This window comes from Sus scrofa, chromosome 12 (assembly GCF_054392235.1).
Source record: "Sus scrofa isolate SSC_HxYL_T2T_F1_AM1 chromosome 12, Sscrofa_HxYL_maternal_Yorkshire_Landrace_v2.0, whole genome shotgun sequence".
Lineage (NCBI taxonomy): Eukaryota > Metazoa > Chordata > Mammalia > Artiodactyla > Suidae > Sus > Sus scrofa.
In genome coordinates, this window is record NC_139394.1 from 60,081,256 (window position 1) to 60,107,947 (window position 26,692).

At 54.0% G+C, this 26,692-nt stretch overlaps 1 protein-coding gene across 24 annotated transcripts in view; it reads right to left on the minus strand.

The window, feature by feature from the left end:
* GAS7 (growth arrest specific 7) overlaps positions 1-26,692 on the minus strand; it is a 221,522-nt gene that overhangs the window by 47,429 nt on the left and 147,401 nt on the right. For 15 of the 24 annotated variants that reach the window (XR_014821843.1, XM_021067872.2, XM_084986133.1 and 12 more), the window contains 2 exons: positions 12,362-12,442; positions 672-757 (listed from right to left, as the gene is read on the minus strand). Coding sequence is in view for 23 of the 24 variants with exons in the window: in XM_021067872.2 (XP_020923531.1) it covers positions 672-757; positions 12,362-12,442 (167 nt within the window). In the remaining variant the exon portion in view is untranslated. The remainder of the gene's footprint in view (positions 1-671; positions 758-12,361; positions 12,443-26,692) is intronic. The other 9 variants (XM_084986137.1, XM_084986143.1, XM_084986140.1 and 6 more) reach the window with 1 other exon arrangement.

Genomic DNA, 26,692 nt, shown 5'->3' on the forward strand with positions numbered 1-26,692 from the left:
CCGCAAGAACTTGGCCTCAAGTCCAGTCTGGCCACCTGGTAATCGTGTCACCCTGGGCGAGGTCTGAGACTCTGTGACGTCCTCTGTAACAGGGGGTCATCCTGCCACCTCCCTCAGGCGTGCCAAGTGTCACTGAGATGACCAATGAGAAAGCGCTTTGGGGGATCGTAAAGCACCGTCCCATGTCCTTCTACCGCACAGCTGGCCCTCTGCTAGGTTATTAAATGCGATACGGTGTTTTTCTCAATTCCATCCTGTGCAAATCGGGAGCGGGAAAGGGGTGCAGAACAGAACACCGCCTGGCTCGTCCCTCGTCCTAAAGCCATGGGAAATCTGGACGCAGTACTAGGAATCCCAACAGCAGGATGGAACCCTTGGCCCCAACGGCGTTAGGACCCCCTCACCTCAGCCAAACCACCCTCCACGTCTAACAAAAACCAACAAAGCACACTCGCCCACGCGCCCCCCCAGTCACAGTTCACTGGAAGGACCCAGATACCAGCCAGACACCAAGGACCCGGATACCAACCACTTTCTCCTCGGGCGGGGGCGGTGGGCAGAACTGGGCTGTAGCCACTGGGACCCCTGTGGCGCCCCCATCCTGAAGACACCTCCCTGGGCTGCGCAAACGGCGGCCCCTGCCTCCCGGAAGCGGGGAAGAGACCCCTTACCTGGGAATCGCCGGTGGATTTTCGGACACTCATGTGGGCAGTCTCGGGAGGGTGCGCCGGGGCCCCTGACGTGTGGTGTCCATTCACTGCGGGGACAGAAACACCGCTCAGATGGGCACCTCCGGCCGCGTGCGGCTGCCGCCCCGGCTCCCACCTCCTTGCCTGCTCCGGAGGGGTCTTGAGGGGCCAGGACCACCTCTCAGGATCTCACCCATCTCTGCAGGGCCGGACACGGGTGGAGAGCACCTCGCCAACCCCCAGCACCCGCCCAGCGACTTCCCCGGGGGACCGAGTTTCATTTTGAGCCAGAGAAGAAAAAGATGAGGCTCAGGAGAAGGTGAGGTCCCAACAGCCGTCACCGAAAATGTCGCATGGGCGGGGGTCACTGATGCTGATCCAGGGTCCAATCTCTACACTGTCAGGAGCCCCCCCCACTTCCTGCCAACCCCCGCCCCCACGAACTTCTCCTTAAGGACCTTCTCACCCTCACCCAGTATAATGCGGATAAAACGGAAAGAGGACTGGCTCTACTGGTTTCCATGAAAGTCGGCTTTGCCAATTAATAGCCAGGGGATCATATGATGTCCTTCCTTGGTCACAGGTTGTCCTTTCATTAACAAAAATTCAAGGCTCTAAAATTCTATCACTGTGACACTCACGCAGGCTCCCAGCATGAGCTGATGCCCCTGCCCTTCAAGGGGGGACGGAGGCAGGGTCCTGACATCGCAGGTGCAGCCTGCAGCCCACACATCCCCAGTTCCCGGGGCGGCGGCCCCCTCTCCTGGACAGAGTCCCGTGAGCCTCAGCTTCTGCATCTGCGCAGTGGGGACAGGTCTACCTAGTCTCCAAACCCACTCAGCTGGCATGAAAATCCAACAAGCCCCCACTGCAAAGGACATCTGTGCGTTATAAAGCCCTTCATGAAAAGCGGGGGGGGGGGGGGACGAAGAGACGAAAGCCCACTGCTTGCTTCTGTTCCTCGATCAGGTGGCCCTTGCATGACCGCTGGACACCAGGAAAGCACGCCTTCCCGTTGCAGCGTTTGCTAGAACAGACACTGCACGTCGGCCTAGAAAAACACGCACAAGCCAACGTCCGGCTCACAATCTTGCTGAGAGCGCCCTGCAGTGATGGAGTGGCCACCACCTCCCCAATCACGGGGCAAGTGGAAGGATGTGAAGGCCCCACAAAGATCCTTTCTCATGCTGGGGGATGCCCCCCATTCTCCACCAACGGCGCAGAAAAAATCCCGGGCCACCTGGAAGCAGAGGTGCGCTGTGCAGATTCCTGCGGCTGCTGGGTTTCTCCCCATCCGCCTGTTGGCCTGATACCCCAAAAGAAGGACTGGCACAGACCCACCAGGACAGCAGAAAACTGGCCACAGAGCTGGCCCCCACGGCAATGGCTTAGAGAAGCAATGAGAAATGACATATTAACCCTGCATGGCCAGGCGCACTCCCGGCCCACACTCAGGGCCCTCGGGAGGCTGGTCAACCGTTGACACCACCCAGGAGTCTGCCAGGTAAGGGGTGGGGGTGGAGGGGTGGGATTCCAAGGGCATCGGAGGGGCTGAGGCCAAGGAAAATCTACTCAGGCTGGCACCAGCTATGCCAGGAAAAGCACTAGACCAGTGATGAATGGAGCCCACAAGGAAGGCATAAACCCTTGGTGAATTTTACTTGGCAAAGACCACTGCGCTGAAACGGGTAACAGACAAACGTCGGAGGATCTCCAGACAGCAAGAGGAAACCTTACTACACGGCTCTCAGTGCAGGACTGATTCACGGACCAAAGTCAGGAGGTGGAACATCTCAGCGATTTAATTTAAAAGGCTGATTGAACTCCATGTATTAAACCTCATCCCCTATAAGCAGAGATGCTATCTTTTGCCAAGAAGCCATGGAACATTAAAAAAAAAAAAAAAAAAAAAAAGTTGGGTCTATTTAAGCCACAAATAAAGTCCCAATACACTGCAGAAGGTACAAAGAACACAAGCCACGTCTTTGGAGCAGAAAGCAATAAAAGCAGATACAAATAATGAAAAAAACCAGTATACCAGGTCCCCCTTCCTCTGCCCCCCCCCCACTCCCAAACACTTGGAAATTTAAGGAAACACCCTCTTAAATAATCTCAGGTCAAAGAGGAATTTAAAATGATCACTACATGATATTTTGAAAAGAAGGAGGAAGAACACATCAAAAAAACACATGGGGGTAGGGCTTGAGTCCTATCTGGAGGAAAATCCATAGCCTTAATTATGTCATTACCAAAGCCAAGGGAATAAAAATAAATGGACTAAACATCCAACTTAAGAATTTAGGGGAAAAAAAAAGTTTTAAGCCAATAAAATAAATCAGAGGAAAACAGGAAAATAGGATATAAACATGGCAAGAGAAGTTAATGACTCAGGAGACAGGCTAACATTAGCAACGCTGGCTGGTTCTGTGGGGGTGGGGGCGGGGGCGGGGTGGAAAGTGATGGCAAATAAACAGGCAGATCACCCTAACGTGAGGTGAGAGAAAAATGCAAATGCTTAGATTGGGAATTAGAAAGCAAGCAGAAGCACGGCAAACATAGGAGAGATTTTGTTTTGTTCTGCTTGTGTGGTTTTTTTTTTTTTTTTTTTTTTTTTGCTTTTTGGGACCGCACCTGCTGCATATGGAGATTCCCAGGCTAGGGGTTGAATCAGAGCTGTAGCCACCAGCCTACACCATAGCCACAGCCACGCCAGATCCAAGCCGTGTCTGCAACCCACACCGCAGGTCATGGCAACGCCGGATCCTGAACCCACTGAGCGAGACCAGGGATTGAACCCGCATCCTCATAGATCCTAGTCGGGTTCGTTAACCACTGAGCCACAAAGGGAACTCCAAGATTTTTTTTTTTTCATGCAAGAGCATATGATTTATAATTCTATGCTAATAAATACAAAATCATCCATAAGATGCAAAGGATCAAAATGGTTTGAAAGGATCCATTTTACCAAAAGGAGTAAAATCTTTGAAAAATGACCTCCCTCCAAAAGGCACCGGACCCAGAGGGTTGTATGGGCAACGGGGTCCCAGCTCTCCACAAAGAAACACACAGGCCCCGACGGCACCATAGAGAAACACCTGGCCAACTTTCCAGTTTATTACAAAGCCAGCATCGCCTCGACCTAAAATCTACCAAGCACAACAAAGACATAGACCCACCGAGCAGCTGATCATGAAAATGAAAGAAAGCTCTTACCTGGGCAGGCCTTAGTTTAGAGCCAGCCAGTAGTTTTGATGGCCTTGGGCCCCTGTCCCCCAAGGTGGTTCCCACCTTCTTGAGCACAGAGGCTGCCCTTGTGACCCCCGCCTTCTCCCTCCAGGGCATCTCAAAAGTGTGCCCTCAAGGCACCATCCTCCTGCCTGCGGCCTCCCCCGGGCTGGTGGCCCCCACGCTCACGGCAGCGAGGAACCGTGTAACGCGGTGGCATTTGCCCCTAATCCGTCCTCTTGTTCTCACTTCAGTTCTGGTCTGTCAGCTCTTGGCTAATTACCGCTCATGTCAAAACAATCACCAGGAGAGAAAAAATAATTTTCCATTCAACCCTCTCTCCTCATACAGCCGGTCCCTCTGACAGCCTGTCCAAGTGCATTTCACGCCGACAGCCCTGGCCCCTCCGGAAACGTCATCAGTGGGGCTCTGAACGGTGACAGCTCACCCGTGATGGTCCTGACGGGCACGGCCACGCTTCTGAGCCCCCAGCTTGCTGAGGGTGAGATCCCCCCAACAAACGAGGCCAGCCTCCGGGGGGAAAAAACACCATAAAATGTGGTCAAAGACCACTCAGAGCCACAAGGATCAGAATTCAGCTGGGGATACAAGAAAAAAAAGCAAAACGAACCAAAAACACCTGAAATGCCAAATTCAGCTGTTTTTAAAAAAAGGGAGAAGAGAACTCTATCTAGTAATTTTGGTAACTTCAAAAACGGATATAAAAACACACCTGCACACAGGTCATTTCCTCCTTGCAGGCAGGCAAACAGACAAAGGGAGGGCTGGGGAGACACACAGGGAGAGGAAGGGCCTAGAAAGGATGGAGGAGGAGCTCCCCGTGGGGCAGGGGGACAAGAACAGGAAAGCAGCAGCATAAAGAGCACGGTCCAGAGACGGAGACGCCAGCATCGTCCACAGCCCAGCATTCCCCATCTCTACAGGTCCACGCCGCCCCAGCTCCGACCCGCCGTCCAAGACAATCCATCCCCCAAACCCCCGTATCCAGGTTCTACTCCCAAAAGGCCAGACCTTCAAACGTAAGACTTGCTCTTCCAAACAAGAGAGTCAGCCCCGGACAGGGGACACCTTCCTTCTGCCTCCTGTGGTGCTGGCCTCGTGGCCCTTCTCTCTCTGGAATCAACAAGTAACTTCCTTTCTCAAGGCCGAGAAGCCTGAGAGCCCCGGGGCCCGTGTTCTGGAAAGCCTTCTTCCCACCACCATGTGACATGTAATGGGGCCGCGTGGGATCACCTCCATGACACGAGAGGCAAGTATCACTTCTGCAGGGTGTTCACCATTGAGTGTTACACACCACAGGGTGGAGGACACATGTCCCCTCACTCAGATTTAACTTGGTTTGTTTGCAGGCAGCCTTTAAAAATACACCAATGTGCTCCGGGAATCTCAAACAGCGAGGTAGCACAGAACTCATCTGTGGCCGGAGGGGTGCCCTGGAACCCACTTTGGGAAACATGGCTGGGACCATGAGAAGGCAGTTCTGAGGTTGGGCTGCAGAGGCAAACACAGCCAGAGCCAGATCTGGGCTCCGCATCCCTGGAGGCAGGGTGGGATGCTTCGCTGCCCCACCAGTCCCTCCCCCAGGAGGCCTTGCAAGCAGGCTCTTCATTGTGCATCTCCCCAGCTGTGTGCGATACCTGCCTGGCTCCACTCAGGGGAGTGGTTTTACGTCTATAGCCTCTGGTCCAGAAATCCTTCTGGTCTCCAAATTTCCCTCTGCCCCCTGTGCCCAAGTCCCCACTGCCTCCCTGTCTGAGATGTAGAACCGTACTCCCCGCAAAGAGAAACCATCACAGAGGCGTCCGTGGGTGGGAAGGGCTGGAAACCTGTCTATTCTTCAGGGCATCAAAGGTTAAACAGGCCTTTGTCCCCTGGGGCTTCAGCCCAAAGGAACACGGCTTCTAAAGGAACACACAGCCCTCATGGCCCTCCCTGGGGTACCCTTGCGAGCCCAGCGAGGACCACGGAGGCCACCTGGGCCCGGCAGCTTGCTAATCCTGCACTGAGCGAGGGTCCCTCTCTGCTTCCCTCCACGGGAGGGGACAGCCGCTCAGGGCTCCCTGATCTGAAGGAGCAAGTGCATTGTGGGTGAGGCCCTGGGGCCGCTCCCCCGGGGGCCTCCACTCTGGGCAAGTGCCGCCGTCTGTCTGCAGACTCCAGACTCCAAAGCAGGTCCACCCTGATTAATGACAGAACTCGCTCACTCTCCTGTGATCTGGCTTCCGTGGGGCTGCTGGAGGCAGCGGCTTATCCACGCGTGATCCCTCTGGGGAGTCAGGTTCCCGGCCAGACAGAGCCAGGCTCTGAATCCAGGTGTCCTCTCCTGGGGCAACTCAGGAAGAGACAATTTCCTCCATCCCGAAGGGAGACACAAACGCAAGGGCAACGCACATCCCAGGCCCAGAAGCTCAGAAGGCATTCCCTCCGCAGGAGCCCTGCCTGGTCAGATGGGTCAGCTGCCAGCCACCCACGGCTACTCAAACTCTTAACAAGTAGAGAGTAACCGTTGTGGCTCAGCGGGTTACAAACCTGACTAGCATCCTTGAGGATGAGGGTTCAATCCCTGGCCTTGCTCAGTGGGTTAAGGATCTGGCGTGGCTGTGGCTGTGGTGCAGGCCGGCAGCTGTAGCTCCGATTTGACCCCTAGCCTGGGAACTTCCACATGCCACGGGGACAGCCCTAAAATACAAAACAAACAAACAAAAAAAACCTAACAAGTAAAATTTCAATAAAATCTAAAAGCAGGTTAATACCCAGGATTGGACCCTAGACCAGAAGGACAATACCAGGAAAATGGGTGAAACTAAATGAAATCTAACTGAGCGAATAATACATTCGTCATTAATTTCTTAGTTTTAACAAATGTACCGTCATGATGTAAGAGGCTAACAATGGGAGAAACGGAGAAAAGGGTGGGCAAGAACTCCTTCCACTGCTGTTACATTTATTATTTTTTTTTTTTTGGTAAACCTGAAGTTATTCCAAAATTTGAAACGTATGACGTTCCACAGGTTTAAAACTTCATTCTTCAGGCACATTAGACGCATTTCAAGGACCCATGAGCCACACGTGGCCAGCGGCTACCCCGCTGGATGATGCAGATACAGCATGGTTCTGTTAGCACAGAAAGTTCTAAGGGACAGCCCTGGTCTGTCCGAGACGTGTCCCCCGCATGTCCCTCTGACCCCACCCCACCTCGTAACTCAAACGCGAAACTCTAGAAGCTCGTTTTTCATTCATCGTTTCTTTCCATCGGCCTGCGACCCTGCCTCTCTACACAGATCGCTCCTGCTAGACTGCCTGCTAAACCGGCCCAAAGGCCGGGATTGTGCATACGTGCAGCAGCTACAGAACAGACTGTTCTGTCTGGGTTTCAACTGTACTTACGGGGACCACACTCAGAAAGCCTGGCACGAAATGCCTCCAGTACGGTTACTGAACCAACACAGCTCCCACTGTGCTATTAAAGGAAGCCATGGAGGGAGAGCCCTGGGCCCTGCGCTGACTCAAAGCCGCCCCTAATATTCAAAGCACGGAATCCAGGTGGCGGGGGGCGGGGGGGGGGGGGCCAGGGTGTGTTTGCAGGTCTCTCACAGCGGCTGGTAACCTGGCCCACATGTTGCCTGTTTTTCCGCGATCTCCAGGAACGACCACATGGGATGCTTTTGGTCCATAACTGCAGTTCTATGTTCCTCCATGATCTTCTTGCCCCCCAACCCCAGCCCACGTTGCAGGCACCTACCCCCAACCCCACTGCTAACCCAGAGCCGCCTGGCTGCTTCAAGAAAGGCATCTTTGCCGTCAGCCAAGACATTGCCGCTGCATTTCCCTCTTACCCCCTCTCAACCGTCACCCTCGGAATGGAATCCCAACAACACCTTCCTCTGGTCCCTGCTGACCCTCCTCCCTCAGTGCCCATCACCCCACCCCCAACCCTGGCCACACTGATCTGCATTCTGCTCTCAACCATGCCAAGGTCACTCCTGCCCCAGGACCTTTGCACTCGCTGCTCCCAGGCCGAGAACACTCCACCACCACCTCACACACATACCGTCTTCTCACTGTCTTTAAAGCTTGACCTACACGGCACTTCCTCACTGAGGCCCCAGCCACACACTCTGCCCTGCTGTCCAAGCACAGATCATGTGACGTCCTCCTGTCTGCTTGTCCGCCCAACGCTCCTGCTAGAATTAGCGTCTCTGGAGCAGGGACCACGAAGGTCTGGCTTGTCTGTGGCTGCATCCCCTGTTCCGAGGACAACACGGCCTACTTTTGGAATGAAAAGGCTTGCAACTCCACCACGGTTGCTCTGCAGAAGCAGGGGCAGAACAAAAGGGGCTGAGATCCACGGCCCTGAGGGTCTCTAAGCGAGGCGCCCACCACCCCAGGAGCGTGAGGTGGGCACCGTCAGCTTCTGAAGCAACCTTGCATCTTCAAGTTGATTTCTCTCCCCACAACAAAATGCAATCTCCTGAAAGCTGCTTATAAAACCGAAGGAAGGAATGGCGGGAAAAATCCCAGTGTCCCCCTCTAGAGAGAAATACCAGCACGGCTATTCTACTCTCTAGACAGAAGGCTCAGTTCAAAAACCAGGAAAGAGGAGTTCCTGTTGTGGCTCAGCGGAAACAAATCTGACTAGTATCTATGAGGATGCAGGTTTGATCCCTGGCCTCGCTCAATGGGTTAAGGATCCAGTGTTGCTGTGAGCTGCAGTGTAGGTGGCAGATGTGGCTTGGATCTGGCGTGGCAGTGGCGTAGGCCAGTGACTGCAGCTCCAATTCAACTCTAAGCCTGAGAACCTCCATATGCCGAGAGCGTGGCCCTAAAAAGACGAGGAAAAAAAAACAAAAACAAAAACAAAAAAAACCCAAAGGAGTTCCCGTCGTGGCGCAGTGGTTAACAAATCTGACTAGGAACCATGAGGGTGCGGGTTCGATCCCTGGCCTTGCTCAGTGGGTTAAGGATCCAGTGTTGCCGTGAGCTGTGGTGTAGGTCACAGACGCGGCTCGGATCCCACATTGCTGTGGCTGTGGCGTAGGCCGGTGGCTACAGCTCTGATTAGATCCCCTAGCCTGGGAACCTCTATGTGCTGCAAGAAGTGGCCCTAGAAAAGGCAAAAAGACAAAAACAAAACAGAAACAGTAAAGAAGATGTCAGAATATCGTGGATCCTGCTCCAGCCTCATGGGCGGGTTCTCTCCGCTTCCATCCCGGAGGGTGGATGGAGGGCTGACGTGCGTGTTTGTACCCAGGGCAGAGGGCTCCACGCAGCACAGATCACAGAGGGCTGGACGGGACCCCAGCCTGGGGCTTCCTCCAGGCACCAGTTTACACGTGGGCAAAGTGAGGCAAAGAGGAGGGCTGTGCCCCAGGCCCCGGGCTGACGAGCTGTGATTTCACAAATCTAAGGTGTTACTGATTGTTAGAGGCGCCCTTGTTTGAAGTCCTGCTGAGAAAGAGAAAACGATGCTTCCAACGAGACCAGGAAACACCTGCTTTCAAGACGACAGTGATGGTGACTTGCCGCTCAGGGCCACACGTGCAGCACACGGGGCTCCCAGGCGAGGGTCCAACTGGAGCTGCAGCCGCTGGCCTGCGCCACAGCCACAGCAGTGCCAGATCCCAGCCACATCTGCAACCTACACAGCAGCTCACAGCAACACCCGATCCTTCACCCACTGAGTAGAGCCAGGGACTGAACCTGCATCCTCACAGATACCAGTTGGGTTCATTACTGCCAAGCCACAACGGGAACTCGGGTTTCATTCAAGATATTAACATGGGGAGTTCCTGCTGTGGTGCAGTGGAAGTGAAGCCAGGTAGGGACCATGAGATTGCAGGTTCCATCCCTGGCCTCACCCAGTGGGTTAAGGATCTGGCGGCGCCGTGAGCTGTGGTGTAGGTCACAAATGGGGCTTGGATCCTGCGTGGCTGTGGTGTAGGCCAGCAGCTGCAGCTTCAATTTGACCCCTAGCCTGGGAACCTTCATATGCCACAGGCGAGGCCCTAAAAAAAAAAAAAAAAAAAAATCAAAACAAAACGAAGATATCAATATGGGTGTTGGAATCAACGAGCTGCGGTCCTGCGTAACTTGCTGCTGCTTCTCACTGCCGTGGTCTGTGGTCCATCAGCCAGGCCCTGAATAGTGCTGAGCTAGGGTCCCAGGTCCCCCTAGAACAGAGCGCCTAACCCTGGCACTGCTGACACGTGGGTTGCCTAGCTCCACGCGGTGGGGCTGTGCTGTCCTGAGCCCTGTAGGATATTTACAGCATCCTTGGCCTCTACCTACCAGATTCCTGTGGCACCTCCCCCACCACAGTCATAGCCAAAAACATCCCCAGGTGGGCAAAATCACCCCTGAGCTGAGAAGCACCATGCCAGAGCCAGGGAAGCTGACAAGGATGTGCACAGGATGCGAACACACACACACAAGGATGGACGCATGAGTGGCCCTGGCCCCTTGTGCTGGTCGTGAAGGTGGACATCTGTCCCCGTGGCCTGAGCCAGCTCCTCCTAGTCCTTCTCCTGGGGGTGGCTCCCAAAAGCAGAGGGGGGAGGGGATGCCGCTGGGGACGGTGCCAGGGACAGCAGGCTTTGGAGAGGGGACCCCACTGACACAGAGGGCCAATTCCCCGAGCAGCCCCGTATAGCAGGCCATATAGGGCGGCAGGCTGGGCAGTTCCCGCCCGTCACCTCACGCGCCCAAGCCTCCCCCTGACTGTGTCACAGCTGGTCCTGCTCCGTGGGCCCCTCTGGCCGAAAAAGACAGCTGGGTTTTCTGTCTAGTGCCTGGGTGGCCTGGAGCCAGCCAGGATAGAGGGCCACACCTCTCGTCATTCACACGAGCATTTCCATTGTTCAAAAAGCACAAGAACAGCAGCAAAAGACAAGGCAGCGTGCCCAGAAATGTTGCCTCTCCCATGACAGCTCGGAAGGCTGAGCGGCCCCATTTCTGGGGATCTGGTCCGAGAATGGAGCAATCACTGCCCCATAGGAAATCAGGAGGAAATGCCTCATTTCCCTGCTCCCCAGGGGGCCTTTTTTTATGTTAAAAAAATGTGTATAACACACATGCGCGTGCGCGCGCACACACACAAATCCTAGAAGAACTCTCCCTGGGAACTACCCACCAGTCCAAACACCTGTCTGAGCTTAAGTTGATTCTCTGGGTCTATTTTGCCATCACTCCGGTTTTGGGTGCTTCTGTTGGCAACCCCCATACCCCTAGGTAATGTACTTTGATCCCACTTTGATTTCTCAATGGTGGATAATATCTCAAGACCCCCCACTAGGAAAGGGGGGGCCTGCACAGCCCTTCCCTGATCCAGGGTTTATGAGTCTTGCTGTCCCAGCTCTGCCTCTGGCTACCTGTGACGCTTGAAGTTACTTGTGTTCCAAGAAGGGTGCGAGGCTCTTGTGTCCCCTCCCTTCCGGGTGAGTGGAGGACGTCACGTGGCTTCTCCCGCCACCCCCTAGAGCCCCAGGCCTCCCCCCAACCCCCCATCCGGCTACAATCTCTGCCACATTGTCAACGCCATTCCAAGTTGAAATTCCATGCTGCAACCACAACCAGGACCACCGTCTCAAGGACTCTGGAGACGTTTGTGAATTTACCCAATGCTGCTGAGGCCAGGCTCTGCTTGGGGACAGAGGATTCCACAAAAGAAAAAGTGAGACAGAGTCCCCACCTCAGGGGGCTTATGATCTGGGTGGGAGAGTGACAGCCAACAGGGGGGTAGGACTACTCTGGGGACAATGAAACTGCAGGAGGCAGGGATCCAGAGTGATGGGTAAGGACTCTAAATGGAGGGGTCAGGGAAGGCTTCTCGGAGGAGGTGACATTTAAAATAATGCCTAAACCACAGGAAGTCAGAAGCTGTTCTCCCCATGGGAATGTCCTGCAACCTGCCTCCTGGGGCCCTGGAGTGACATGTCTCCTAAGGAAAAACCACCTGTTATTGGAATGTCTCCCTCGGCCACCTCTGCTTGATTACCTAGACAGACAGAGAACTCATCTCCTTGCAAGGAATCCATTTGCTTTCTAGACATTCTGTTTGAAAGGTGCCCTCTAAACAAGTGCCTCCTTTAACTTCTGCTCCTTGATGACTTTGGGAGCCTAATCCCGATTTGGCAGACAGGTAAGAGTTCTAACACCTCACCCCCTCCCCCAGCTGCACTTCCCCCTCCCCCCCGCCCCAGCATCTGAGAAAGACGGAGATAGACCACAGCTGCTGCTGGCACGGCCAGGGCCATGCCATCCCACAGGGCCACAGGCTGTGGGGCCTACAAGCCCTCTAGACCCCTCCCTGGGTCTGGCCCATTAGCTTTCTGGGCAGGGTTCAGAGCCGGAATCCAGAGTCTCGGCCTCTCCCGTGAAGGTATGTGTGCCCCCCTCCCCTGATGCCCGCGGTGGTGTGTGGACAGTACCTGTTGGAGGCAGAGAGCTCCTGTGAGGGCCAGGGCTGGCTGGAAGCCCATGAGAACTGCTGGGACGCTCCCAGGTGGTCTCTGGTCAAAGAAAGAAAAAAACACAACCGTTTTAAGAATTTCATAGAGTGTCATGGAGCAGAAGTGGCTGGTGGCCCCTCCCCTGGGTGGCGGCGGCAGGAGTCTGCCTTCTGCTCTCACACCCACCTCCTCTCCTGAAGACAGAGCTTCCCTCTGCGGGGACCCCTCTCCATGCAGCTGGGACCAGAGCAGGGGGCCTTCTGGCTGGGACCCTTTCTTATCCCTGGAGGCCAACCCCTCGCACACCCCCCGGCTTCAGTCCCAGTCCCGGAAAGCCAGCTGCCAGCCAGGCATCATTCCCCAAATGCCCACAGTCACTCAAAACCCCAAAGCGCAGAGGGAAGACCCCCCCCCACCCCCACCAGCTGGGGGTCTGTCCAGAGACACGGGTCCTCGACCACGTGGGGGTGACCTCCTTTCTGGTTCCACAATTCCACGCGTTGGGTGAGTTACAGCCGCTGCATCTGGTTGGTCGCTTCTCCGATGTTCAGCCAGAAATGAAGCCAATGTTGTGGCTATACGATCACTCCCCCAAATTCTCCTTTACCCTCCTCAGGGCTGGGAGCAGAGACTTCCCATTCAATTATCGAGGAATAGAAATAATACTTTCTCACTATTTACAAAGCAATGGCATAGAAAAGCACAAAGAAGAAAAAGCAGCGCCCAAGATCAGCTTGGAGGTTGTCACGAAAGGCCTGGGTCCTTTTATGTTGATTTCTTTTCTAGGCATGCGTACATCTTCAGAACACAAAACCGCAATGTCCATTCTTTTCACCGACAGACTTTTGTGGGTATCTTTCCAAAAACAGGGCACAGTGCTTGGGGTTTATTAACAGTGCTGAGTCTGGGGCCAGGGCCTGGGTTTGAATCCCAGCTCTGCCTCTTGGCACCCGTGTAACCCGGACTGAGCTACTTGTCCTCTCGGGACCTCTGTTTCCTCCTCTGTCACAGCAGATCGATCCTGGCCCCCACCCACGGCAGCCACTGTGTTCATGTCAAATGCCCCCTTACAAGCTTGCAGCCTGAAGTTATGTTTAAAGTTAGTCCGATAAATAGAAATAATGTCACTTAGTCAAAAATTCTATTCCTGAAAATTCAACTGTCTCAAACATTAAAAATGAAAACGAGCACAAACTTCCAATGACCTCTCTCAAGTAAGATGTGAGAGAACTGGACTTCTGCCTCAGCGCTGCCTCTCATCCGCTGTGCAGCCCTGGGCAAGTCATGCTACCTCTCTGGTCCTCTCCTCCGATTCATCATTTTAAATGAAAGGGTTGAGCTGACTGGTCTTTTAGGTCCCAATAATCTTTTTCTTCTCTCTTTTTTTTTTTTGTCTTTTTAGGGCCGCACCCGAGGTATTAGGTCCCAACATTCTTGACCCCCACCTCCCGCCCCAGCTTTGATCAGTGGTCTTAAAACTTTCAGACCCATTATTCGGGTTTATGACTCTTATGGCTTTAGAAGTGGGTGGTAATAAGATTCTTTCATGTCTTAAGGGAGAGAAAATGGAGACTGAGGGGGAAGCAGCAGGGAGGATGTGACCTGGAACAAAAGAGCAAGCCTGGTGGTCTCCCTGGAGGAGGAGAGACATGTACCAAGATTTGGAAAACCTATGTGAATCCCGCTGGCCTGTTTAGAGGCCAAGGGCCGTAGAAAGCATTCCAAGCCTGACTGTTCAGGAACTGAGCGCCCTTTGGAAGCCACCTAAGCCTGTGTTTTGTTTTTCTCAACTTAAAAAGGGGATTAACATGGCACCTACATAGGACTGTAATAGCATGAAATGGGTTATTACATGTAAGGTGCTTAGGATGACAGCGAACCACAGCAAGTCCCTTATCAGAATCGAATAAAGCAAGCAGACCAGCGAGGCTGGATGTGGAAACGCGGGGAAACTTAGATGAGAAAACAGCCTTCCTACAAAGTGAGGTGGGTTCCCCCAGGGACCGGACGCGGCCTGCAGCCTCTGTCTCCTTTCTCAAGTGTCCTCTCTTCCACCTGCTGGAGTGGCCCCACCTGGAGGCCACAGGGCTGGCCCCACATCCCCAGCACCCAGCTCAGGCTCCCCTCTCCAGCCCGGCCCCCTGGGGCTCCTGGGACCAACCTCCATGGCTTTACCAGCATCTCCCCAGGTCCCACCACCCCCGTCCAATCAGTTTCCATGGCCTGGCAGTGCCCCTCCATCACCCCCCCCCACTTCTTGCCATCTGGCTCCTACCGTGTCTCCCCACTTGGGATCACAGGGAGCATACTGCTCCCCTGGAGAAGCCCTTGCTGACTCCTTTCCAACATGGCCCAGAGAATAAAGTCCAAGCTTTGTACGCCCCTCCCCGCCCCGCCCCACCTCTTGGCCAGCAAGGCTCCAGCAGGGCCACCTGGTCTGTCTGTCCAGATTGATGCCAGCCGCCCTCGCTCCAGGCCAGGTAACTCCCTTGCTGGTCTTAGAACATGCCTTTGCTATAGCTGCTCCCGCACCCTGGCCGGCTCCTGCCCCTGCCACCCCTGGTTGCCAGAATAGTGTTCATTTGTCAAGTCCGAACTAAAATGCCTCTTCCACTGTGCAGCCTTCCCAGGGTCTGGGGGAGGAGGTTCTGAAATCATAGGGAGATGCTGCCGGCAGTCAGAATCCCCTGCTAGATGCTGGGTCCCAAGTAGGAGGTCCCTTGCCCTGCCCTCACTGGCCTGGGTCACTCACAGGCCCCCAGAGCTGGAGTCCCTTCTCCCCAGAAGTACTGCATCCCTCTCTCTCCTTCTTTTTAGGGCCACACCTGCAGCATATGGAGATTCCCAGGCTAGGGGTCAAATCAGAGCTGCAGCTGCCGGCCTACACCATAGCCACAGCAGTGCTGGATCCTTAACCCACTGAGTGAGGCCAGGGATTGAACCCATATCCTCACAGAGATAATGTCAGGTCCTTAACCCGGTGAGCCACAACAGGAACTCCAGTAGTGTGTCTCTTTACCCAACCTCCACCTGGGCTCCATCAGGGACAACAAAGACAACAGGGGGGGGATTCTGCCCAGTCTGCCCCCTGGTCTTAGCCAGCTGGGACCAACCCAAAACACAAAGCCACTGGGAACGTGGGGCAGGAGCGGGGCTAGGCCAGGCTGACATCTAGAGGGAACACCCCCACCCCCACCCGGGGGCTCTGGCTGACTGACCTTAGCAGCAGCAGGAAAAACCGGCCCAGAAGACCACGCCGCCCACAGGAGGAAGCCATTTCCACATCTTTTCCAATAAAAGTCTCCCTAATCTATTTACAGCTCCCCAGGCTCCTTGACGGAGCCCAAGCGAAACTCAAGCGGCAGTTTGGAGCCCAAGTCACCCTGCATTGGGGCCCCCTTGCTTCCTCTGGGCTTCCATCCTGGGGTTCAAGGTCATTCCAGGGGACCACCCAGACTCCTAACAGTCACTGTCATGTGGGCCCCCAAGGCCCTAGGAGGGACAGTGAGGTCAGAGTAGGAGGAGTGAGATCCACACTTAAAACCTCTGATCAAACCGGATTCATGAGAAACATGTTTTTTCCCAAAAGCAACTCTAATTCAACTGGAACCTCTTCCACTGAAACCAGGGGAGCCGGACACACACAAATGAGCTGCCCATGGATCAAATCGGCCCAAAGGAGTCTGCTGGTCTAGCCAGCCATCCACCTGAGAAGCTAGAAGTTTCCGTTTTCCCATCAGTGGATTACAAGGGCTGCCCCATGTAGAATAAGACTTTTTTTATTTTTGGTCTTTTTATCTTTCCTAAGGCATATGAGGTTCCCAGGCTACGGGTCTAATTGGAGCTGTAGCCGCTGGCCTACACCACAGCCACAGCAACATCAGATCCCAGCCATGTCTGTGACCTACACCACAGCTCATGGCAACGCCAGATCCTTAACCCACTGAGCAAGGCCAGGGACTGAACCTGCAACGTCACGGTTCCTAGTCGGATTCAATAACCACTGAGCCGCGACGTGAACTCCTAGAATAAAGCTTTTAAAGAGAGAAAGTACAGTTGAAAGGTGGAAAGTGATGCAAATCTGGTTTCAGAGCATCGATGTCATCGCCTTAAAATAATAATGTTATTAATTTAAAAAAACAGTAAGCAAGGCAGGAGTTACTAACTTTAAAGTCACGTCTAGGAGTTCCCATCGTGGCACAGGGGAAACAAATCCGACTAGGAACCATAAGGTTGCGAGTTCGAAGCCTGGCCTCGATCAGTAGGTTAAGGATCTGGCGTTGCTGGGAGCTGTGGTGTAGGTCACAGCCGCGGCTCGGATCTGGTGTTGCTTTGGCTCTGGCATAGGCCGGTAGCTACAGCTCTTATTAGACCCCTAGCCTGGGAACCTCCATATGCCGCGGGTGCAGCCCTAAAAAGACAAAAAAAAAAAAAAAGGGCACATCTAGACTTTTTGTCCCCTTGTTAAGACTGCATCCTACATGCATTACAAGGATTTGATTCCAGAGGGAATGTCACTGAGCCCCTGGACCTAGGCTGCCGGTCATGGTGATGTGCCTTGGGCAGATCTGGAAGCCTTGCGGTCCCACCTCCCCTCTCCCCTCCCCTCCCGCCTTGCCCCCCCCCCCCCATCCCACACTCTGCCCCACCCACCTGTGGACTCCTGGCTCATGATTGGTCAATCTTCTTGGTTGTGGTAATAGCTCTCTGCTGCCCCCACTGGCTATCAGGTGAACTATAACTCCAGGTACCAACCCAGGAGGAACTGGGTTCTTGGATCATCTTTACACACAGCTCGGATGCCCTTGGCAGGGATGACAGGGCATGTGGAATCAGAAAGCTGCTCGGAAACACCCTCTCACAGGCCCCTGCCACTGAAGAACTGCTCTGCAGAATCATCTAGGTCTGATCACCAGCAAGAGGACTTTGTTTTGGCTGTCCCAAGGCATATGGAGTTCCTGGGACAGGGATCAGATCCGAGGCGCAGCTGTGACATACACTGGAGCTGCGGCAATGCCAGATCCTTAACCCACTATGCTGGGCCGCGGACGGAACCCGCATCCCAGTGCTCCAGAGACATCCTGGACACAGCAGGGATCTTTGCAAGAGGGCTTCAGAGCCTGGGCCAGAACCGAGAGTTTCAGAAAAGACTGCACCACAGACACTGGGCCCCAGGATCTAGTTCCTGATCTTCAGCAAACAGACCCCACACCCAGGGACCCGAGGTCTTCAGTGAGAAACGCTGGTGGGAGTCAAACCTGAGTTGGAGGTTGCTGGAGCGGGGGGTGGGCGAGGCGGCAGTTACTGCCCCCTAACTCCCAGCGTTCAGGCGGCACACTCGGCTCCAGGGTGCTTCCCTGAGCAGTGAGGAAGAGGAGGGCTGGGGACACCAGGACTCTGCTGCCACAAGAAAGGAAAGAAACGGGATGGAACCTGGCCTAGGTATTTAAAACACCCCTCAAATATCTGGAAGGAGCCTGGAGTTGTTCCTAAGAGCTCAGGCAACACAGACAGAGGTTCTCATCCCAGGTGCATCCCTTGTAACCGGGTGCTGGGCCTCAGTGTCCTCGCAGCAAAGCGGGGATAATGCAGCTGTGGCCCCATGGCACTGGGATGGGCAGTCAGTGGCACAGCTTCCGGCATAGTCTCTGAGACCAATCACATCCCCAAACACATGAAACAACAGTAAGAACACGAATAAAGCAGACCCCTCTCCGTTCCTTCACTCTGTCTCCAACTTCCACCAGCCACGGCCCTGCCCCAACCTCCTCTTCACACCTTCACAAAACACACCTCCCAAAACCGGGGCGGCGGCGGGGGGGGGGAGGGTTCCTCTATGGTGCTGTGGGCAAGAAGAGCTAGAGGGTCTTCACTAGCATGTCTGAGCTGCAGAGGGGGGCCTCGCTTAACCAGAGGAACTGCCCACAGCACAGCAGCCCCCAGGATCCTGGAGCAGCCCTGTGGTCCAGGTGGGGCAGGGGCCCTGACGCCCACATCACAGATGATACAGAGGCTGGTGATGTGGGTGAAGCAGAAGCCCCTTTAGTGCCTTGGCCCTTCAGATACTGGCCTGAATCAACCTCTGGACTGGCTCCAGCTGGCACAGAAGGGCCTAGCAGAGCAAGGCCGGGATCTGCTGGAAGAATTCAACGGGGAGAGAGGTGGCCTGCCTGGGACTCCCTGAGCCCGTCCTTTAGTCCCTTTACGATGGATCCCTGATGTACCACCCTCCTCAGAGAGTATGGACTTCGGTGAACACACAGGGAAATCCCTGAACTTGGGCCGGGGGGTGATGAGGGCTGATGCAACATAGGAAAAAGGGTGTCTTGCCATGGAGCCAACAAGTGTGGGCAGCTGGCTGCCAGCTCACTGACGGTATGACCCCTTCTGTATGGCTGAGAAAAATGTAGGTAGGTTTCGAGAAGGAAATCTCATCAAATCAAAGCCTGGATTGCTCAGGATTCAGAGCCTAAGAGCAGCTATCTGGCAAAGCTCCGGTCCTATTTCCCAAACGTGGTCTCTCATCAGGGCCACCCACTGAAATGACAGATTCCCAGACCTCGTGCCCAAAGATTCTGGTTTGGCAGATCTTGGGTGGAACCCGGAAGTCGGCGTTTTAACAAGCAGTCTCAGGGATTAGCCTGATGGGGGAAAAACGGGTAGAGGCCACAGTAAAACATGACAGGAACCAGCCGCAGACTGGGAGGTACCCGGATGACACAAAAATCCCAGGGAGGGGTCAGATACAGGATCGGGCACAGCACCAAGTGAGATGTGAGACAGCAACATAGGGTGACTTGAGGAACTCCCAAGTGCCCCCTCCACCCCACCCCCCCAAAATGCCAGGTTCAGAACACATGCCTCTGAGAGCTGTCATTACAGGGATCATCACACACCCTTTAGCACGACCGAGTCCCTAGGGTTTTCCCTGGAATCGGAGCTGCTCGGGGAGACAGGTGAAGGCACCGCAGGGAAGGGAGCCGAGAGGGAAAAGATCCGGGAGAAGGTGCTAGTGCGTGGGCAGCCTGGAGGGGGCGGCACTCCAGCGCTGCCTGGCCTGGTCCACAGAGCCTTATCTTAAGCCCCTGAGGACAAAGCCCTGCATCAGGACAGGAAAGATGAGTTTTATGTAATCTTGCTCCCAGGTGCTTGGCGAGGACAGAGCTGACAGGTCGGGACCCGCAGGATAGTCCCAGCCTGGCTGGGACGCTCCAGGTCCTGTGTGCTCTCTGCCAACCTCCTGCAGACCTTCTGAGCACTAACCCTCACCAGGCAGCAGGCTGGGGCCGGGGAGGGGGCCGGGGGCTCACGGCAGCGGCACTGCCCCCAGGAAGCCGACCTGGGGGCAGGTGAGCTATTCCTGTCTCAGCTATAACACGTGCTTTCAAATCCAGTCCTTCCCCAGAAGTGTTCTGAGGGCAGGGACTGCGTCAAACAAACGCATCCCTGACTCCCTGGCACCTGCTACAGCCATGAAGAAAGATGAAGCTAAAAAAAAAGCACAGTTAGAAGTCAGTCCAATCACACGGTCAGTGGCTGACTTTAAAAATGAGTGAGTGCACGTGAAAAAATGCTCAACATCACTGATTATAAGAGAAATGGAGATCAAAACTACCACGAGATACCACCTCACACCAGTCAGAATGGCCATCATTAATAAGTCCACAAATAACAAGTGCTGGAGGGGCTGTGGAGAAAAGGGAACCCTCCTGCACTGTTAGTGGGAATGTAAACTGGTACAGCCACTATGGAGAACAGTTTGGACATACCTTAGAAATCTATACATAGAACTTCCATATGACCCTGCAATCCCACTCTTGGGCATCTATCTGGACAAAACTCTCCTTAAAAGAGACACATGCACCCGCATGTTCATTGCAGCACTATTCACAATAGCCAGGACATGGAAACAACCCAAATGTCCATCGACAGATGATTGGATTCGGAAAAGGTGGTATATATACACAATGGAATACTACTCAGCCATAAAAAAGAATGACATCATGCCATTTGCAGCAACATGGATGGAACTAGAGACTCTCATACTGAGTGAAATGAGCCAGAAAGACAAAGACAAATACCATATGATATCACTTATAACTGGAATCTAATATCCAGCACAAATGGCCATCTCCACAGAAAAGAAAATCATGGACTTGGAGAAGAGACTTGTGGCTGCCTGATGGGAGAGGGAGGGAGTGGGAGGGATCGGGAGCTTGGGCTTATCAGACACAACTTGGAATGGATTTACAAGGAGATCCTGCTGAGTAGCATTGAGAACTATGTCTAGATACTCGTATTGCAACAGAACAAAGGGTGGGGAAAACAAATGTATACATGTAAGGATAACTTGATCCCCTTGCTGTACAGTGGGGGAAAAAAAATGAGTGAGTGGTGTTCCCTGGTGGTTCAGTGGGTTAAGGATCCAGCATTGTCACTGCTATGGCCCAGGTCACAGCTGTGGCATAGGTTTGATCCCTAGCTCGGGAAATTCTGCATGCAGAAGGTGCCACCAAAAAATAGTATAATAAAAAAAAAATTAAGGAAAATGAGTGTGTGTGTGTTAAAAGAAGACAAACAGACGATGGAAAGACAAAGAAGGGCCAGGGGAGAACAGACGGGAACACCAATCCCCTCACACAGTATGAATTACACATCAAGCTAGCTGCCCAATCCAAAAGAGCCAAGAACAGGAGCTCCCATTGTGGCTCAGCAGGTTAGGAACCCAACTAATGGCCACGGAGAGTCGGGTTTGATCCCTGGCTGTGCTTGGTGGGTGAAGGAGCCAGCATTACCACAAGCTGCAGTGTAGGTCACAGATGTGGCTCGGATCTGGCGTGGCTGTGGCTGTGGTGTAGGCCGCCAGCTGCAGCTCTGACATGACCCCTAGCCTGGGAACTTCCATACGCCGCTGCTGGAGCGGTCCTCAAAAGAAAAGACAAAAAGAGACAAGAACATACGCAAGTGGTTCGCAGAAATGACCAGCGCAGAAGAAAAGGTGCTCATCCTCACGCAGAGCTGGACGAGGACACGTTAGGATGGTGAGAGCTTGTTTTTTAACCCCTTGGGTCATTTTCTGCTAAGGGGCTGCTCAAGGAAAGAGGCAAGAGGAGAAAGAGAACTACGTATGAGACAAACCCCAAGAAAGAACCGGGCATAAGACATCACAAGGTCCCAGAAACCCAGGAAAACCGTGCAGCCGATTTTCCAGTCCTGAAGGAGAGGCTTCATGAGATGCCCAGATCCTTCCAATAAAGGTCCCTTTTCATACACAAGTTTGGGGAGGCTTCTGTTCCTATAAAAAAGGTGGTCCCTGCCCATGGACGTTCCCCAAACCGCACTGCTCTGCAAAAGGCCAATGCCAGCCCCAAAGCCATTCCATCCTCATCTGGAATCTTCTGTGACCACACCGAATTGTGACTTCCAGCACATGCCCCCAAGGAGGCTTCCACAACCTCTCCAGGGGGAAAAAAAATCACACCGGTCAATGGTTCAGAAGCTTGTCCATCCACAAAGGGGTATTTTCCACCCATATGCCATCTTTTTGTTTTGTTTTCTGAGAAACTCGGCATTTTTGAACTTCAGTCTCTCCGCGTTGCTAATCCAGATTTAGAAGACTTTCCAGTAAAAGGTGTGATTTTGCGTTTATAAATACTGCTCAGAATCACGGAGAGTGTTGCTTTTCACAAGCCGGAGGAACCTGGCAGAAAGAGCTAAGGTTATTTTGGGAAAGAGAAATAAGCAGTAATCTCTCTGAGCTGCAGCCACAAAGGCACTTCCAAGGCCGCCGCATTCCTGGGGAAGGCCGCCGGCCAGCATCACAGAGGCCCCTGCCCGCTCCTGCAAGTGCTTGGAACTCCTCATTGTGAGCCAGCCCTGCAAAACAGGTATCGACATCTGGGGGAAACGAGCTCAAACATCAAGAAAGGGCATTCAGGGAGTTTCCACTGTGACAAAGTGGAAATGAAACCGACTAGTATCTGTGAGGACGTGGGTTCGATTCCCGGCCTTGCTTAGTGGGTCAGGGATCTGGCGTTGCTGTGAGCTGTGCTGTAGGTCACAGATGCAGCTCGGATCCCACATTGCTGTGGCTGTGGCTGTGGCCAGCAGCTGCAGCTCTGATTCGACCCCTAGCCTGGGAACTTCCATGTGCCACGGGTGCAGGAATAAAAAAAAAAAAAAAAAAAAAAAAGAAAAAGAAAGGGCATCTGGAGTAGAAAAGACCACACAGCATGGGGAAGGAATAGGCAGCGTTTTAGAGTTGAGTGAAACAAGATTCCTTGGGAAATTGCAGGAGCAGGTTAAAAAACAAAACAAAACAAAACAAAACCTGCCCTGCAAAGAAGCCTGAAAGCCTCAGCCAATTAGGGAAAAGCCAAAATGCTGGGGGACAGGGGCCCCTCTGCCTTTGGAGCATAACGGCATCCCCTGGAGAGCTGGTTAAGCCACAGGTCGCAGGGCCCCTCCCCTAGAGGGTCTGATTCAGGAGGTCTAGGGTGGGGCCTGAGAAGCTGCATTTCTAACAGATCCCCAGGTGATGCGGCTGCTGCTGCTCCGGGAACCCCACTTTGCGAACCACAGACCTAGAGAAAGACAGAGAAGAACGGGGTTCTCTGCAACACTTCACCTGTCTCCAGAGGCTGGAGGCAGGGCCATTAAAAAGATTTTGTTTTGAAAGGTGCAACAATCGAAGCAACCCCTAAATTACTTCTGATTCGAAAGCATCCGCTGCTCACCCCTTTCCTCTGCAAGGGAGATGCTGCCAAAGACTGTGCCAGACAGTCAAGCTGGCCCGAGAGATGCAGAAAAGTGAACCCCACTGGGCAGATGCTCTGAGAGCAAAGGAGAAATCCGCCGGGACACGAACATTCGGGTTGCCATGGAAGCCTCTTGAGGATTTCCTCTCCATCTCCAAAGGCCGCCAGCTAAGAAGGCTTTGCATCTGCACACCTGGTAATAGGACTTCACCCCTTGTGCACACGAATTGAGCCAGCTGGGCAGGGACGTGGTGCCCAAAAGCTCTGTGTGCTCCCTGGCCCCTTCTACCCTGCTTCCCAAGGCTGTGTCCCTGCTCTGTGCTCATTAAACCTTTTTCTGCAGAGGCTCTCCCATCGGCACATATAAATGTTATAGACGAGCAGCAGAGAGCAAGTGAAGTCTTTATCTGTGCCAGAGAGGGAAAGGGGAGGAAGGGTGGAGGTCTCCCAGCCCAGCACACGCCTCCTTCGCAGCACGGGTCACGTGGCCTGACATCTTTGGATGCTCCTCGCACCATATAAAAAAGACCAGGGCCCTTTCAGGCTCCAGGTGTGGCCTCTCTGCCCTGGAAGGATCCCAGAACACAAGACCACCTCTCCACAGGAACACAGGAGGGCGGGATGTTATGCTGGGGAAGGGAAGAGACAGCCCTGGGGCTCGGCTCCAGTCTGCTCCTCTATTTCAGAGAAAATATTTTTACCCTACTTATAAGAGTAATACAGGTCCAGGGAGAAAACACTGGAAAACAGACAAGTCAAAGAGAAAATAAAAATCCTCCCTAATCCCGTTGCTCAGAAAGAACCATTGTAAGCAAGTATCCCCCTCCACATCTAAATGCGATGGTGGGAGTTCCCGTTGCCGTTCCGTGGGATATGGACCTGATGTTGTCTCCACGAGGATGTGGGTTTACTCCCTGGCCTTGCTCAGTGGGTTAAGGATCTTGCATTGCTGTGGCTGTGGTGTAGACTGGCAGTTGCAACTCCAATTCGACCCCCAGTCCAGGAACTTCCATATGCTGCAGGTGCAGCCCCAAAAAGAAAAAAAAAAAATGCAATGGCACATCATGGGAGCAGAGGGCACCCCAGGCAGCAGGAATCAGGGACAGAGGGAGGTGGTGGCCAGGAGCTGGGTCCTGTCTGCATGGCTACGAGGGTCTGTCCCCAGGAAATACAGGGCTCGAAAGGACTTTCAAAAGCAGCCCAGCTGTCATTTTAGAGATGGGGGCTCAGGAACCAGATGCAGAGGTGCACGTAGGAACTGGCTAAGCCAGGCCAGGGCGGAGCTGGAGCCACGACCCCCAGCCAGGTCCTCCCCACTATTTTCAAGAGAAGCATCAAACTTACCAGGAAATCAATTGCTTTGTAAGTGCATTTTTCGGTACTATTAAAGCGCTGCTGCACCCGCTTCTCTCTTACCAGAGCTCTGGTACCCAGGCTTCTAAGACTGGCAGGTTGGCCTTGCCAGTCTTCTAAGGAGACCACCCTTCCTAGTGCTGGTGCTGCCTGACCCTTAGGCCAGGTGTCTGAGACTCAGACGACAAGCTGCTCCTCTCCTGGGCACTCAGGAGGACAAAACATCACCTCCTTGGCTTACTGGTGCCCAAACAGACCGTGAGGGGTATGGTATGCTGGGGCATGAATATGTCCTGGTTTCCTGGGGCTGCTTTCATCAAACACCACAAACCAGGCAGCTTCAGCAACAGAAACGTATGGTGGCGCAGCACTGGAGGCTGGAACTCTGAGCTCAAGGTGTCAGCAAGGTTGGTCCCTTTCCAGAGCCACGAGCGAGAGTCTGTTCCAGATCCCTCTCCTGCCTCCTGGGGCGTCTCCATGGCCCCCAGGCTCAGAAACGGGCTCTCACTGTGTCTCCACGTGGTCTTCCCTCTTGTGTGTGTGTCTCTGGGTCCCAAACTCTCTGTAAGGATCCGACATCCTGGGTGAAGGTGCACCGAGCTCCAGGACCGTAACCCAATCGTCGGCAAAGACCCCCGTGTTCAAGGTCACATGCGCAGGTCCTGGGGGTTAGGATTTAAACTTCTTTGGGGGAGGGGGACACAATGCAGTTCAACCCCTATCAGGAAGCAAAAGGCCGGAGCTCCTGGGAACCGTGGCAGGCCTGGAGGGAGGGTGAGTTCACCCGTGGAGTTGATCTGGGGGCAAGAAAGTCTGCACAACCAGGGAACAGAGGCGCCCGGGTGCTCAGCAGATGAAGGTCCAGGTCCGTGGCAGAGCTCACAGAGGCAGCCAGGAGCCTGACCCCGAGGAACCAGAAGCCACATCCCAGCAGGTGTCCAGGCAGAGCACAAGGGCAGACAGACTGGTTGTTCAAATAGCGCATCAGGTGGAAAGTTGCTTCTGCTCCAATCACCCCCTGCAAGTACGTCCCGTCACCAGGAACCCCCCATTAGGTCCCTACAAGGGCCAGGGGAGGTGGGACCCCAGCACGTTCCTCCCTGTGCCAGACAGCTCAGCAGCTTCCTCCACTCTTACTCGTTACAGGCCCTATTTCGTCTCAGGCTGAGGGTGTCCCTGGGCGCACAGGAGGCGCTTAGCACAGCCAGCAAGCGGGCAGAGCTTCCTTCAGCAGGAATGCCCAGGCAGCCCTCTAGGTGCCAGACCCAGGCTGTGATCTGTCCAAGGACAGAAGACCATTCAAGGAAAGAAGCTCTCAGCACCCCAGGTCCAGCTCAGCTCCCCGCTCTTGGGGAGCAGCACGCAGTCAACCCGCATCTCACGGAACTAACTTCTCACCCCCTTTTCCTCCCACGCCTCCTGGAAGAGCACTCTGGAATCCAACTCAAACTCAAATAACAAAAAAAGCTGTTCCCTGATGCCAAGATCTTCCTCCAGTCATGAGGATGCCATCGCCAGGAAGCCACACGGAGGCGCGTTTCTGAAGGTGATGGTGTCAGGGCGACTCGCAGGGTTGGCCAGAAGGCATCTTCCAAGGTCTCTTCCGGGAGGAAAGGCCGCTTTAACAATCTCATCTCGGAGTTCCCGTCGTGGCTCAGTGGTTAACGAATCCGACTAGGAACCATGAGGTTGCGGGTTCGATCCCTGGCCTTGCTCAGTGGGTGAAGGATCCGGCGTGGCCGTGAGCTGCGGTGTGGGCACAGACGCGGCTCAGATCCTGCCTTGCTGTGGCTGTGGTGTAGGCCGGCAGCTATAGCTCCGATTCGACCCCTAGCCTGGGAACCTCCATATGCCGCGGGAAGCGGCCCTAGAAATGGCAAAAACAAAACAAAACAAAAGACAAAAAACAAAACAAAACAATCTTGTCTCCACCAGGAAGCACTCATGAAGCCAGCTGCTTTGTGTTCGCCCACACCGCCTCTGCAAGGAGCCATCCAGGTGGATAATGAGATGCACACGGACAAAGCCTTGAGCCAACCCTTGTTGCTTGACAATCAATTCACATGGTCCCTGCCCACTCACTTCTCCGGGTATAACTGACGGATCATTTCCGCTTGCCAGGCGTTGCACTCACTCCATGGCACCCGGCCCTTCACACAGCTGCGACGGCTGCCTCTGTCCCGTCTTCTCTTCCCTGGGG